Raw genomic sequence first — 15,550 nt, forward strand, 5'->3', positions numbered from 1 at the left:
ATGACTCCTTTGTTCCAGATTTTTGAGGGAGCGCAGAGAATGGGTCGTATTCTCTTACAGCTCTGTTCATCCGGCAACGTGTTCTTCCGGGATTTGGAGGTCCTGATTAAATGCAGTCCTGATGTAGATCCGTGCATCGCTGTTCGCTGCCCGTTGCTCGGGAAACGGATTGTGTACCACGGCGACGTCGCTGAGCAGCTTCAGAGCGTGTGCAGATCGATGGAGTTCTGCCACCAAAACTGGCGAAACTTCATCTCAGACATGAGGTCCAGATTCTACGCCCTGAACTACTTTACCTCCGAGCAGATCGTCTACCTCTGTAACTGGATCCACAACGTCTGCGTCAGAGGGACGCCGGTACCACGGCAACTGTGGTACCTGCTGTACCCCCTCAAACCCTCCTGCTCCCTAAACGACATCAGAGAAGCCTTCGCCAAGGCGAGACATCAGGGTCCTGCACCGTCCTCAGAGGAGCCGGACATGGAGGACAATATGGAGTCAGAAGAAGAAGAAGAGGAAGAAGAAGAAGAAGAGGAAGAGGAAGAAAAAGAGGAAGAGGACAAGGAAGTAGAGAGGGTAAAGGTTGACACTGAGGAAATGATGGAAGAACTTCCTGGTAGATTTGAGCAAGATCTTTCTTTACCCGAGCATCAGATTGAAGAAGACGTGGAAGAGTCGCAATCGTCCAGTGATGAAGACGAAGCTGAAGAAGAATTGATTGAGCCTCAAACTCAACTTCAGCTTCAATCTCAGTCTGAACCTCAATCTAATCAGGTAATTAAGGTTTTAAATTGTCTTAAATTTACTGTAAATTTGCTGTAAGTATTATATTTTCAAATGGTGCGTTTAATGCCAGCGGGAAAACATACTAACTTTAGCGGCAAGCTAACTACTTTAGCGCTGAGAGTACTAAGTCAAGCAGAGAGCTTCTTGCTAATTTTAGCTAGCTCCCCGCTAATGTTAGCTAGCTCTCTGCTTAACTTAGTCTTCTTCCTGCTAATGTTACCTAGCTCTCCCCGCTAATGTTAGCTAGCTCTCTGCTTAACTTAGTCTTCTTCCTGCTAATGTTACCTAGCTCTCCTCGCTAATGTTACCTAGCTCTCCCCGCTAATGTTAGCTAGCTCTCTGCTTAACTTAGTCTTCTTCCTGCTAATGTTACCTAGCTCTCCTCGCTAATGTTACCTAGCTCTCCCCGCTAATGTTAGCTAGCTCTCTGCTTAACTTAGTCTTCTTCCTGCTAATGTTACCTAGCTCTCCTCGCTAATGTTACCTAGCTCTCCCCGCTAATGTTAGCTAGCTCTCTGCTTAACTTAGTCTTCTTCCTGCTAATGTTACCTAGCTCTCCTCGCTAATGTTAGCTAGCTCTCCACTTAACTTAGTCTTCTTCCTGCTAATGTTAGCTAGCTCTCCCCGCTAATGTTAGCTAGCTCTCCCCGCTTATGTTAGCTAGCTCTCCGCTTAACTTAGTCTTCTTCCTGCTAATGTTAGCTAGCTCTCCCCGCTTATGTTAGCTAGCTCTCTGCTTAACTTAGTTTTCTTCTGCTAATGTTACCTAGCTCTCCCCGCTAATGTTAGCTAGCTCTCTGCTTAACTTAGTCTTCTTCCTGCTAATGTTAGCTTGCTCTCCCCGCTAATGTTAGCTAGCTCTCTGCTTAACTTAGTCTTCTTCCTGCTAATGTTAGCTTGCTCTCCCCGCTAATGTTAGCTAGCTCTCTGCTTAACTTAGTTTTCTTCTGCTAATGTTACCTAGCTCTCCCCGCTAATGTTAGCTAGCTCTCTGCTTAACTTAGTCTTCTTCCTGCTAATGTTAGCTAGCTCTCCCCGCTAATGTTAGCTTGCTCTCCCCGCTAATGTTAGCTAGCTCTCTGCTTAACTTAGTTTTCTTCTGCTAATGTTACCTAGCTCTCCCCGCTAATGTTAGCTAGCTCTCTGCTTAACTTAGTCTTCTTCTGTTAATGTTACCTAGCTCTCCCGCTAATGTTAGCTAGCTCTCTGCTTAACTTAGTCTTCTTCCTGCTAATGTTAGCTAGCTCTCCCCGCTAATGTTAGCTAGCTCTCCGCTTACCTTAGTTCTCTCCCCACCAAGAAGAAAACTAAGTAAAGTAGAGATCTAGATAACATTAGCGGCAAGCTAGCTAACATTAGCAGGGAGAGAACTAAATTTAAGTGGAGATCTTAATCTAAACCTCAACCTCTGCTTCATCTTCAGCTCCATCCTCGTCCTCAGTCTGAAGAAGACGACTCAGTGGACAGAACTTCCACGGAGAGTTTGGACGGTTTGTGGCGTCTCTTCAGGAAGGACATGGTGAGATATCTCACGCAGTACGTGGACGTGGAGACACTCGCTACGTTCCTCTCCCGTCTCTCAGACCTGAACCAGGAACAGGTGGAGCGAAAACTGCCGGCGGTTCTTCATGAGGACAAACCGAACCTGGTCCTGTGTCCCTCTGCAGACCTGATCAGCACCACGCTGTCCTTCTACACGGAGAGTCCAGAGCAGACCTGTCCCTCTGATGATGAGGTTCTGATGTGTGAGGAGGACACGTCTGAGGAGGAGGTGGAGATCTTCCTGAGGAGATGTCTGGGACGAGGTTCTTCTAGTGCCCACAAGAAGATCTACACAGTGGTGAACCCGGGTTTGTTGAGTTACGATGTGGGCGTGGCTCTGGCGGAACGTTTCGAGGCGCTGGAGAAAAGCGCTCGGGCTCGGTATCGCTTAGTGATCATCAGCCCCGTCAATCAGGACAGATATGTCCCGTCCTTCTTCAGCAGCTACAAAGTACAGGGAGCTCTGGGCGTTTCTGTGGAAACAGCTAAAGAATACCTCAGATACCACCTAACTGCTCCGTTCCATCATGGAAGCCACCAGCAGGTCTATCCTGAAGGTCTCACAGCCTGGATGATTATATCTAAACGAGCAGCTGTTGGTGTGTATTTCACTTTATATGTATTTATATTTATAAATGCACCTAAATTAAATATTTTATTAATATTTTTCCAGAATCCAGTCCTAAAAGGGGTTGAGGTTTGAGATTTAAGACTTCGTAAGCTAAAGACTAAACTCAAGCTAAACTTGCAGAGCTAAAGTTGAATTTAAAGATTAACCAGGCTTGCTAAACTAAACTCGAATCACTAAATCTAAATCTAGTGTTGTTAGGCTGTAGCTAACTGGATGTGCTAAACCTAGAGCACTAATGCTAACATTAAACATGGTAAGCTAATCCTGAAGAGCTAAAGCACCAAACTTGAGCCCTGAAGTTGAAGCTAATCTTGGAATGCTAAAGTTAAACACGGAGAGCTAAAGTTCAACTAAAGCCTAAAAAATTAACACCTAAAGCTACACCTGAAGAGCTAAAGCCAAACGCTGAAGATAAAGATAAACCCGAAGTGCTAAAACTTAAGAAAATCCTGAAGAGCTAAAGCATTAAAGAAAAACCTAAAGTTAAAGCTAATCCTGGCATTCTAAAGCTAAAGCCTCCAGAGCTAAAGTTACACCCAGATAACCCAGGCAAGGTTAAACCTGGAGAGATAAAGATGAACTTAAATCTAAAAAAAAGTAACACCTAAAGTTATACCTGAAGAGCTAAAGCACTAAAGAAAAAAACGGATGTGCTAAACTTTAATTTAATCTAAATCTAGAGAGCTGAAATTAAACCTAAACCTGAAAAAGTAACACCTAAAGAAAAATCTACACCTGAAGAGCTAAAGCTGAAGTCCAAAAGATAAACCTAGAGCACTGAAGCTAAAACTAAATGTGGCATGCTAAAGCTACAACTTCTAAAGCTACAACTGCTAAAGCTACAACTGCTAAAGCTACAACTGCTAAAGCTAAACCTGGAGTGCTAAAACTAAAACAGCAGTGTCCACAGGATGAACTAAATAAATAAATTAGATTAAAATAAATTAGATTATATTCGCAAAATTTCCTTCGGGATCAATAAAGTATCTATCTATCTATCTATCTATTAATATTCTCACTCATTCTTCACGTCTCTTTTAGGGAAGTCGCTGTACGTTTCCCGGATGTTTCAGGGTTTTAAGGAGATGCTTCCAGCAGCCAGTTATCTTCCTCTCAGACTGATCGAGTCCTGCGTCGATGTAGACGACTTCGTACACAATCTTACTGAGAAGTTAGAAGAGCTGAGGGAGCAGGATCCTGTCCTGCTGCACATCGACGCTGCAGCTGTACGAGTTACCATCATCTTTACTTATTTTACTTTTTACTTTTTAGTCTTAATTGACAGCAGTAGTATCCCTGAAGTAAAAAGGGGAAAAATATTGTAATTAATGATATCAGAGAAGTCACCAAATTACACAAACCTATTAACTCTTACTTTAATTTAATGTTAAAGCTGAAGCTCAACATTTTAAGCTAAATGACCAGCAGTAAATGAGTCTCCACCAACTCGAAAAACAACTTCTAAAACTCCAAAATATGATGAGGCTTTATGATGTTAAAATGAATAATACTGATAAATACCCTTGATATCAGGAGACACACTAAATGACACAGTGTTCCAAATCGTTTGTCTGTATAAGATAATTATGTCGTGAGCTAAAGCTAAAATTTTCAATCTGCTGCTGATGCAGCATTGTGCTCTCTCAGGGCTCTGGCAGCTGATGGCAAGCTGCATGACTGGGATTCAAGCCAGTGATCTCCCAATCATAGTGGCAGCACTGTAGTCCACTGGACGACTCAGAGCCCCCCAAAGCTAAACGTTTTAAGTTAAAGGACCAGCAGGAAATTAATCTTTACCAACTCAAACAACAACTTCTGAAACGTCACAATATGATGAGATCTTATAATGTTAATATTAAGCGATATATCTAATTATTGCTGGTTTTACAGGTTCGATCTGGTTTGGAGGAGTTCCTCTTCAGGTTACTGGTTCTGGGGTGTTTGAGTAATGGTAAAGGAAGACTCTGGAGGAGAAACTCAGCTCACCTGATCACCATCGAAACGCTCCTGCCAGATTCCACTCATCCCCGACTCCAATCATCTCAGAAAGAGGTACGTCTTAATAATGTAATTACTGATTTTATCTGCAGTTTTACCACTGTACAATTACTCTTTATGTAACCCTCCTGTTATGTTCATTTATCTGAAACAGTAATGGTGTTCCAGGGTCATTTTGAGCCGGTGCATATTTAACTATCCAAAATATGTCTGAAACCCCAAAAATCTTAAAAAACAGTGTAAATATTTCATTACTAACTTGATTACTAATTATTCTATCAATATTTAGTGTAATAGTGTTTCCTACCTCTAAAAAGTCATGCTTCAATTAGGATATTTCACTCATTTAAAAAAAAAAAAAAAAAAACATGTTAAGCTACTTTATTACTTTTGAAAGACCAATATATAAAACAATATTTTACATAACATTAAAACATAACATTGCAATTTAGTTTTGTAACGCCAGACAGATAGGAGTGACGCTCGCCGAATAAAAGGTAAAGACTGGTTTATTTACAGAGCCGAAAACAGAATAACACAGCCAGATAACAGATTTAACACAACTCACAGTGTAAACAGGAGACGTAGTAGTGAAAACAGTCCAAGATCTGAAGCCAGAGAGACAGTCCAATAATACGACAAATCCGATAAGGGCAAAGACAAAAGGCAAAATCCGTAATACAGGAAAAAGGGTCATAGCAAAAGGGCAGGCAGGAAAGGGTTTGGAAAAACGCTCAGTACGCTACATGAGTCGACAATACCTCGCAAAGTACAGACGCCAACTGAAAGCTTATATACAAAACGGAGAAATACTTCGAACCGGAACTTCCTAGAACACAGGTGACTCTGAACGGGGGAGCGTAACGCGATTGGGTGAAGGTGAGCGGCTGACGGTGACGTCATAGCAAGTGGGTTTATGGGAAATGGAGTTCGGAAGTGTGAAAGGAGAGCCTAGAGACGTGACAAGTTTTAGTTTTAGTTTTTGCAGGGGGTGGTTGTTGCAAATATGTGAGATGAACCATTTTCATAGTATATGTTGATTACACTAATTAAGGAAAGCAGAATAAGCTTTATACTGAAAAAATACTTTTAACTCTTTAACAAACTTTAAAACGGGTCAATTTGACTCGGAACATAACAAGAGGGTTAAGGTGGCAGTGTTTCCTGTGATGTTAAAGGTTAATAGATAGGTCCAACCGTTATTTAATTAATTAATTAACTTTAATTAAGTAATCACTTTTGGGAAAAATATATTTAATGGCACAACCAATTGGTATGGTTTAAAAAACGTTAAATGTGAATGTATGTACAGTATAAGTACACAATCTTGTTAATGTTTGAATGGTTAACATCTTGAAAATTCTTGTATGTCGTTGACCCGTAAACATTTTTCTTTTTCTTTAAAAGCCACATCAAGGACTCCTGCACCTACTGCCCACCATTCACTGTAGACCACCAAAAGAGGTCAAAGTGTTGGAGCTCAAAAACAGAAATGATATACAAAGGAGTACGTCTTTAGATCCACTGATGGATATTCAGGAATTCCGCAGTGAAGGAATTCAGAGACCTTACCAATATTTAAGGAGATTCAACAGAAACGAAGACCTGGACCATTTCAGGTACCGGGATAAATCTGTGGAAGGAGATCCAGTCGATTGTCTTCATCATCTTCTGTCGAACTGTGGTCTTAAGGACCCTTCATGGGCTGAACTGAAGCACTTTACCTGGTTTCTCAACCTGCAGCTTAAAGACTGTGAGATTTCCGGCTTCTGCGACCCGAACTTTTTCGCTCAAAGTTTGCGTGGCTTTAAGAGTTTCATCGTCAAATTCATGATCCACATGGCGCGGGACTTTGCGTCACCTTCTCTGGACATCTCTGACCAGAGTCCTTCTCTTCTTGTAGTGCGTGATTCTGAGGATGATCTGCTGTCCAGGTTGACCATTCGGAAGAAATGGGAGAACCAGTCTCACCCATACATCTTCTTCAATGCCGACCACCTCACCATGACCTTCCTTGGTTTTCATGTGAAGCAAATGGGAGCTAACCTCAATGCCGTTGATCCGCACAGTGGCCAGGTTTTGATGGGGAATGTGATGTCTCCTGACCTGTTTGATGGGCTTCGACAACAAAGAATTTCCTTTTCCGAAGACTTTGATCTGCTGCCAAGAGAAAACAAGATCAGAAAGATCTCCTTAGTGGTTGGCGCGAAGGAAAGGTTTGACCCTGATCCCACGTACGAACTCACTGCAGACAACGTCATGAAGATGCTGGCCATCCACATGAGATTCCGCTGTGAGATCCCAGTCATCATAATGGGCGAGACCGGTTGCGGAAAGACCAGGCTGGTGAAGTTCCTCTGCGACCTGCAGAGAGAAGGGAGAAATGTGGAAAACATGAAGCTGGTCAAGGTTCACGGAGGAACTACTGCTGATATCATATACAAAAAGGTCAGGGAGGCAGAAGGTCTTGCGGTGGAGAACAGGAAAAGGCACAGTTTGGACACGATTTTGTTTTTCGATGAGGCGAACACCACAGAAGCCATTTTTGCCATCAAGGAAGTGCTGTGTGACTTGACGGTTGAAGGACGTCCTTTGAGGAAAAACTCCGGCCTAAAAATAATCGCTGCCTGCAATCCCTACAGGAGACACACTCCTCAGATGATTAAACGCTTGGAGCGAGCTGGACTGGGCTACAGGGTGAAGGCTGACGAAACAGAGGACAGACTTGGGAAGGTTCCCATGCGACAGCTCGTATACCGAGTTCACCCGTTACCTCCTAGCATGATTCCTCTTGTTTGGGACTTCGGACAGTTGAGCGATTCAACCGAGTCCTCGTACATTCGCCAGATAGTCCTGAAACAAATGAAAGAGCATCGCTTGCCTCTCGAGTGCAAGAATGTGATCACGAATGTTCTGGCCTCTTCTCAGAGTTACATGCGAGGTACAGCGGACGAGTGCAGTTTCGTAAGTCTTCGGGATGTCGAGAGGTCAATGATGGTACTGGTGTGGTTTTACCAACACAGAGACTACCTTTTCCCAAATTACCAGCGCACTGACGCAGTGCACATGACTCTGAAATGCTTGGCTCTTGCTTTGGGTGTTTGCTATTACCCTTCGCTTGAGTTGCGAGACGCCTACTTGTCCACTGTTTCCAGGCATTTTCCTAAACCGCTGAACAACAAAGAAGCCCTAGAGCGGGAGATCATCTCTTGCCAAGACTTCTTTATCGACCAAATCGAAATCAAACAGCCAATCGCCAAGAATTCTGCCTTGAAAGAGAACCTTTTTCTCATGGTAGTCTGTATTGAATTGAGAATCCCTTTGTTCCTGGTTGGCAAGCCTGGGAGCTCTAAATCTCTCGCCAAGACGGTGGTAGCAGATGCCATGCAGAGACAGACATCCAAGTCTGATCTGTTTAAGAAGCTAAAGGAGACACACATGGTGTCCTTCCAGTGTAGTCCTCACTCGAGCCCAGAAGGGATCATTGCAACCTTCAGGAACTGTGCTCGATTTCAGAAGGACAAAAACTTGGATGAGTATGTGTCAGTGGTGGTGCTGGATGAGATCGGACTGGCTGAAGATTCTCCACAGATGCCGCTGAAAACTTTGCACCCGCTTTTGGAGGATGGGTGCATTGACAACGAAAGGCCAGATCCTCACATGAAGGTGGGCTTCATTGGAATCTCGAACTGGGCTCTTGATCCGGCAAAGATGAACCGAGGGATTTTTGTGTCTCGTTGGGATCCAAGTGAACATGAATTGGTGGAGACGGCCAATGGCATCTGTGCGTCGTCCAAGTCAGTGTTCCTTAAAATAAAGCACCTTCTGCCCAAGCTGGCAAAGGGCTTTTTGAGCATCTGTAAAAATGACAGCGACCTGTTCTTTGGACTCCGGGACTATTACAGTTTGGTGAAAATGATTTTTGCCACAGTGAAAAATACAGACCAGGAGCCTAGCGTTGGTGTCTTGGCGGAAGCTGTACTGCGGAACTTCAGTGGCCAGAAAAACAACTTTGATCCTCTCAGTCACTTCCAAGATCTCTTCTACATTATTAATCAGCAGGACGTCCCCAGGACAACCACCTTGAAAATGATAGAACAAAACCTTGATGAGACCAACGAGAGCCGCTACCTTCTACTGCTCACTACAAACAACGCAGCTCTGTACATCGTTCAGCAGTACATTTTTTCAGGAAACGGTAAATACGCCAGCCCTGAAATCGTGTTCGGTTCTGGCTTTCCCAAAGATCAAGAGTACTCTCAAATCTGCCGCAATGTGAGTCGGGTCAAGACTTGCATGGAGACCGGACGGACTGTCATCCTCTTGAACCTTCTCAATCTGTACGAAAGTCTGTATGATGCGCTGAACCAGTACTATGTTTCCTTTTGTGGACAACAGTACGTTGACCTGGGACTAGGATCCCACAGAGTGAAGTGTCGAGTGCACAAGGACTTCAGACTGGTGGTGATTGAAGACCAGGAGAAAGTCTACAACAAGTTTCCTGTTCCTCTTAAAAACCGACTGGAGAAGCACAGAGTAGACCGGAGTACGGACTTGACAGCATGGCAGCTAAGAGTTCTGGCGAAACTCGAAAACTGGGTGAAGGAATTTTCACGCTGTAGTTCGTCAGATTTTAGTTCGACGGATGCCTTTGTTGGGTTTCATGGGGATGCTTGTGCCAGTGCACTGTTGCAAGCCTTGGAAAGAAGACAAAACCAAGACCAGCAGAAAGTGGGAGATGGTCTTGCTGTCGCCACCGATGTTCCTACAGTTGAGGTCGACTCTGATATCTTAGCGCCAATGGAGGAGGGTAGTACGACTGTGACCATCGAGAATGAGAAAGACGTCAATGGAAATCAAGAACGAATGGAAGGAAAAGCATCTCCTAGTGCCGATGTTGTTGGGTCTGATGTTGACTGCCCAATGCTCCCCAAAGAGGACGACGAAGACCAAATCGTAATGGATGTAGACGACAGTGACGAAGTTCCAGTTGAGATCAAAAAGAATGCAGAGGAAACTGAGGAAATTCTCAAGTCATCCCAAGAAGAAATGGACACAGACCCTGTCGAGACCCTCAAACCCACAAACTACGAATCCTCTGAAACCAAGGATGAAGAAGAAGAAGTCTACGAATCTGCAAAGCACTTCCTGTTGAAATGTGCCACCCCCGATTCTGTACTGAGGCTAAAGTACTCCGGGTTGGGAAAACAGGAAATAGATCGACTTCAGAAGTTATATTTCCATCAGCAAGACCATCACTCCTTTAAAGACTTCCTGAGCAGCCATTTGAAGAACAACGACAAAGACAAGAGCAGATTCATAGAGGTGAGATATATCTCTAATTTTTAAAGTTTCAAGTTTCAGTGTTTATTTGTCAGTTGAGCAACATGTCAGGACATGCAGTACAAACATTACTTAAAAGTCATGTACTTATTCACTACTTTACAACTGATGCTCTCAAACACATTAAGAGACAATACATTTAAGTAATTAACTCTTGATGAGTTCAGCACAGCTGTTAACTGAAAGCCTGAATTCCAGGAGACTCTACCTCATAAAACTGACTGAGAAAATCCAGCAGGTACTACTGGTACTGTGCTGTACATGTATCGAAATGCATGTAATGAGGCATAGGTGAGAATTTACCTGAATTTAAATATATTATATAAATATATTAAATTTAAATATATTAAATAAAACTAAAGAAACTATAGTAAATATACATAGTATATGTTACGGGAGACGGAGGGGTGTGAAGGAGGAGGAGGACGTAAGTGCAAAGATAATTATTTATTAAATAAACAAAACAAACACAGAAACGAAAACGGAATATATAAACTAAGGCTAAGACTAAGGTAAAGACAGGGATACAAACACTAAGATACAAGGCTGGGATACTGAGGCTAAACACTATAAACAGGAAACACGGTTAGATTTACAGACTAGAAAACACAAAAGACTCGACACAGCATGTACAAACAGAGGGGCTTAAATACAGGAGGAACACCTGGGCAGGGCTGATGAGGGGGCAGGGCTACAGATAAGACACAGGTGAGAACACTGATGGTTAGGGCAGGGCTAAGACGTGACAGATACACAACAGAAACACGTGGCTGTGAACACATGACAGGAAAACAGAGGGGCAGGAGCACTAGGGAACAAATGAGGGAGAAACATAACACAGACATGGGCTAAGGTGTAACAGTATACAGGATCATGATATTACATTAATGAGAACTATATATTATATACAAATATATTAGACAGAACAATATAAAATACGCAAATACTGAATATGTAGCTGCATTATTTGCAGGATAGTACAAGTTTTAATTATCGAGTACTCTTAAAGTGAAATGGTTTAATTGTGTATAATATTAATATGATGTGAGAAAATATTATAAATGCTTATATAAATTGTATGCTCTTAAAGTGACTCAGTGATACCCGGTTGCCAAGTATAAACCACATTCTGCCCAAATCTGCAATGCCAGTGCTGCCACACATCAGCCAAACTCAAGCCAGTTTTTCATTCTATATGAGATATTTTAAGTAATATTGAAGTAAAGAGCTATGTGAGATGTTTCAATTTAGGACTGAGGACTGATTTCTGATCAATTATGAAGATTAATAATGGAAATTTACATGTCGTTTGCACACATTTGAACATTTTTGCAGGTAACAACGTTCTCCAGTTTGCTGACTAAAGCTGATGTGAGAACTCTGAGCCGGGCGTTGGGTTTATCTATGGAGAAGATCCTGCTGCTCTCTCTACACCAGTTTGACACCGAGGCTTCGTTCTGCAGGAGGATTCGGTACAGAACTTCATTTCATTTTAAACTTAAAAAAAAACTGCAGAGTGTTTCTTTATTTCTTTAATTATTATATCTCATTATATTAATGATTCAACACTACAGATTTCCTTTTATTTTCTTCATGCGGTTCTGATACATCAGCTCACAGATGCAGCCTTGTGCTGATCCACATCACCCTAGGAGTGATGAGGGGAAAGAGAGAGCACCATGTACTGTACTGTACCCACCCAGAGAGAGCAAAGCTCTCTCCCCAACTGTGCTCTCTCAGGGCTCCGGCAGCTGATGGCAAGCTGCATAAATGGGATCTCCCGATCATAGATGTCCCATGACTTTCAACATTTTTTACTGACATAATTCACAGCACACTGCCTAGTTTTTTAATCAACCCTACTCACAAGATAACACCTCACAGCTTATACAGGTTGGGTATTCCCAAGCTGCACAGTGACGTAAAACTTGATCAGTTTACTGCTGTTTCCTGTCTGAACTGAAGATGTTTTACTGTTTTCTTGTTGTTTTCAGGAGTTTTGTGCAGAATGTGGGTCTGATGCAGCGGATTTTGCTAATAGAGACGGACATGGAGGAATCTCTCTGTAAGAACGAACTCATCGCTTCAGCAAAGTGAGTTTATTTCTGGATCTCTGTTATAATTTATCTGTTACTCTGAATGAGGCATGTCGTGTCTTTGCTTTCATAACGACGGGAAAAGTACACCTTTAGCGGCTCGAAACGCAAAGCAAAAGGCATGTACTAATTCTCTTAATTAATAATGGGTGTGGTTAATCTTGCTCATCATTCTCTTTAAGAGTAGATCAGGTGAGCTCTGTCTTTGGTGGATTGCTATTGTAACGGTGCAGCTACCTGGATGTGTCCAACAAACTCTTCTCAGCAGAGGAAACTGAGCTGCTGGTTGACGCTGTGAAGGAGCTCCAGCAGCTCATTTACGGGAACAGCAATGTTATTTTATTTACTATTCTGTTTATTGTTGATGTAAAAGTTGGGTTTGTGCTGCTGTGTGTTCATGTGTGTGTAATAAGTGGGGGTGTACGCTCGGCTCGGCACGGCGCCTGTGTTACCGAGATAGCGATGAACGTCTGACTGTTGGCGTCTGTCTAGGTTGTATTCAGTCAGTGGAGCTCCTGTGTTTTCTGTTACCAAGATAAACAAGCAAAACTCCAGAAATGTACCTGAACACACCTCATTTCCAGAACACCACGCCCATCAGTGTAGATATATTCAGAAGCTCTGCTGCTGTTTAAAGTCTATAGTGAAAATAGACTGTTGGTGGGGTGTAAGATAGCGATTTAAGATAGGACTTCTGTTAACTTGTGTTAAGTTTTGTGTTTTTTTTTGTGTGTATCTAAATGTGTGTGTGTGTGTGTGTGTGTGTGTGTGTGTGCAGGTACCGCACTATGAATGAGGTTGTATCTGTGGGTTCTAGAAGCTGCAGTTGTTACGTGGTTTTCATCACTAAGCTCTCCAGGATCTCAAGTGGAAATAAGTACACTGGATTTCAGGGAGGTGAGTTCAGTTTAATAAATAAACGTTTAATAGAGCTCAGATTCTCTAACCAAAATCAACCCAATGTGTGATTGTAGCACTGTGCAGTTCAGCGTAGCTTTATTACTGTTTTGTGTGTTTTTTGCACACTTTAGCAGAATTTCTTTGTTTAGAAATTATTTCCTATTCTTAAACCATGTTAAATTATAATAGATTATATTAGAAGTAAATCATTCAGATTTTATTCTTGTAGCCTAATTTACAGATGTTTAGGCTGTGGATCGTTGTTCGCATTGTTGGTGTTTTAATCTTTCAGAGATCTGTTCTTAATAAACATTTTTATTAAATAACAGGTCTATGCTTCTTCAGTGTTGTAATGTTAATTATTAACATCATTCTGAACAGATTTCACTCATTCTAACAGCCCCAAAATGTTGTCTACTTACTAAAATAATGTTGAGTTTAAATCGGGCTCGGGCTCATAATCACAGTGTATGGGCCGGGTCGGGCTGGATATTTTGGGTGTGATCTAAACTCTAACGTAGTCAAGTCAAGTCAAGTAGTTTTATTGTCAGTACTGCATATGTACAGGACATACAGAGAATTGAAATTACGTTACTCTCCTTCCCAATTTTACAGCAAGTACAGATAATAGATATAATAAAGGAGAATGGGAGACACTATGTGTACAATACAGCAGGGACACAATAGACATACATGAGACAGAAACAAGGTGCAGTAGTGTGGGGGAGAAATAGATATATAAATATAAGTAAAAAAAATATATATAGATATATAATATAAAAGAGTGGGAGACACTATATGTACAATACAACAAGACACAATAAACATACGTAAGACTGAAGACAATAGTGCAATATTGATGGTGATTGAGATGGAATGACAGTATAAATAGTAAATAACAGTAGTGCAAATACGGTATATGGTATATAGCTTAAGGCTGGTAAAGTGAATGAGTGCGTAAAGTTCTTAAAGTTCACATTTTTTGGGGAATTAAAGTGCGTATTGACAGTGCAAGTATATCAGTAGTGCAGGTGTTGTGTAGTGCAAGTCCGTTTGGAAGGTACCAGTACTTTGTGCATTGTAGTGCAGAGTTTAAGTACTTTATTAGTGGGGGGGGGGGGTCACGATGCTGAGTGAGTGTGTGCTGGGGGCAGGATTGGGATGGGGGGTAGAGCAGGAAGAGAGTTCAGCATCCTCACAGCCTGATGGATGAGGCTGTCTCGCAGTCTGCTGGTCCTCGCCCCGAGACTCCGCAGTCTCCTAACGTAGCACCAGTGTTAGAGATTCTGCTTCATGTTGTTTTCTGTCTGAAGGGGCGTGGCTTTCCGTGCATATTGATGACCTCAGAGACTCTGACGAAATGAGTTTGGATCTGTCAGTTTTGTGTGGAACACCAATCAGCCGCCTCCTCTCCCAGCCCACACTAACAGGTGAGATTCTACCTGCTCCTACTTATTTATTACACATATTATCAATATGTGGAGAATATTGTAGTAATTGCACTGTGCTGTAAAATGAAATTGTGCAGAGCTGTATTTATAATATATATATATTATTTATATAAATTGTATAATTAATTTAAATACTGGGAACTTAACAGTTTGTGGTTAGTAGAACGTTTTTTTTTCTGATTAACGTTTTTGGAATGTTCAATTTGTCAAAATGTTTGGATGTAAAACATTTTATTCAACGTTTTTTTATGTTCTACACGTTTAAAAAAAAAATCTTCTCCTAAAAACATAAGCTCTGTTTTATGTCAAAACAATGTGAATCTAAGCATATACAATTCTCCAAATGAAGAGCATGATCCACATGTTTTAAATGAATGTTTTCATGCGGTTTTTAAACAGCTTTATGTGATCCAGTCGGATCCTGGACTGAAAAACATTACTGATTTATTTTATTTATATTTTAGTTTTTTATAATTTGATATTTATTGTGTTTGTAGATGTAGAAGATGCTTCAGAACATCAAGACCTTGAAAGACCTGAAAGCCACAAGGTAAAGTCCTGAACAAATACTATAAAATAGTATTATTTTTAATTGTTTTAATAAGTGTTTTCATTTATTTGAATGTTTTATTGTTTATTTGTTTCATTGTTGGACTTTTAGGGTTTGATTGTTTTATTGTTTGTTTTATTGTTTGTTTGTTTCATTGACTGTTTGATTGTTTTCTCGTCTGACTGTTTGTTTGTTTTATTGTTTGACTGTGTTTGTGTTGTTGTTGTTTTAGGGGGCGGAGTCTGCGTACCTG

General features: G+C 41.5%; 1 protein-coding gene across 1 annotated transcript in view; it reads left to right on the forward strand.

Moving 5' to 3' along the window:
* rnf213b (ring finger protein 213b) overlaps positions 1-15,550 on the forward strand; it is an 88,298-nt gene that overhangs the window by 30,431 nt on the left and 42,317 nt on the right. The window contains exons 23-33 of the mRNA XM_049464306.1: positions 19-774; positions 2,210-2,927; positions 4,001-4,185; positions 4,850-5,011; positions 6,365-10,282; positions 11,636-11,772; positions 12,295-12,393; positions 13,175-13,293; positions 14,610-14,726; positions 15,245-15,297; positions 15,530-15,550. The exon at positions 15,530-15,550 is cut by the window's right edge and continues 142 nt beyond it. Of these exons, the coding sequence (XP_049320263.1) occupies positions 19-774; positions 2,210-2,927; positions 4,001-4,185; positions 4,850-5,011; positions 6,365-10,282; positions 11,636-11,772; positions 12,295-12,393; positions 13,175-13,293; positions 14,610-14,726; positions 15,245-15,297; positions 15,530-15,550 (6,285 nt within the window). The remainder of the gene's footprint in view (positions 1-18; positions 775-2,209; positions 2,928-4,000; positions 4,186-4,849; positions 5,012-6,364; positions 10,283-11,635; positions 11,773-12,294; positions 12,394-13,174; positions 13,294-14,609; positions 14,727-15,244; positions 15,298-15,529) is intronic.

The sequence above is a fragment of the Astyanax mexicanus genome, chromosome 15 (genome assembly GCF_023375975.1).
Source record: "Astyanax mexicanus isolate ESR-SI-001 chromosome 15, AstMex3_surface, whole genome shotgun sequence".
NCBI classification, from domain to species: domain Eukaryota; kingdom Metazoa; phylum Chordata; class Actinopteri; order Characiformes; family Acestrorhamphidae; genus Astyanax; species Astyanax mexicanus.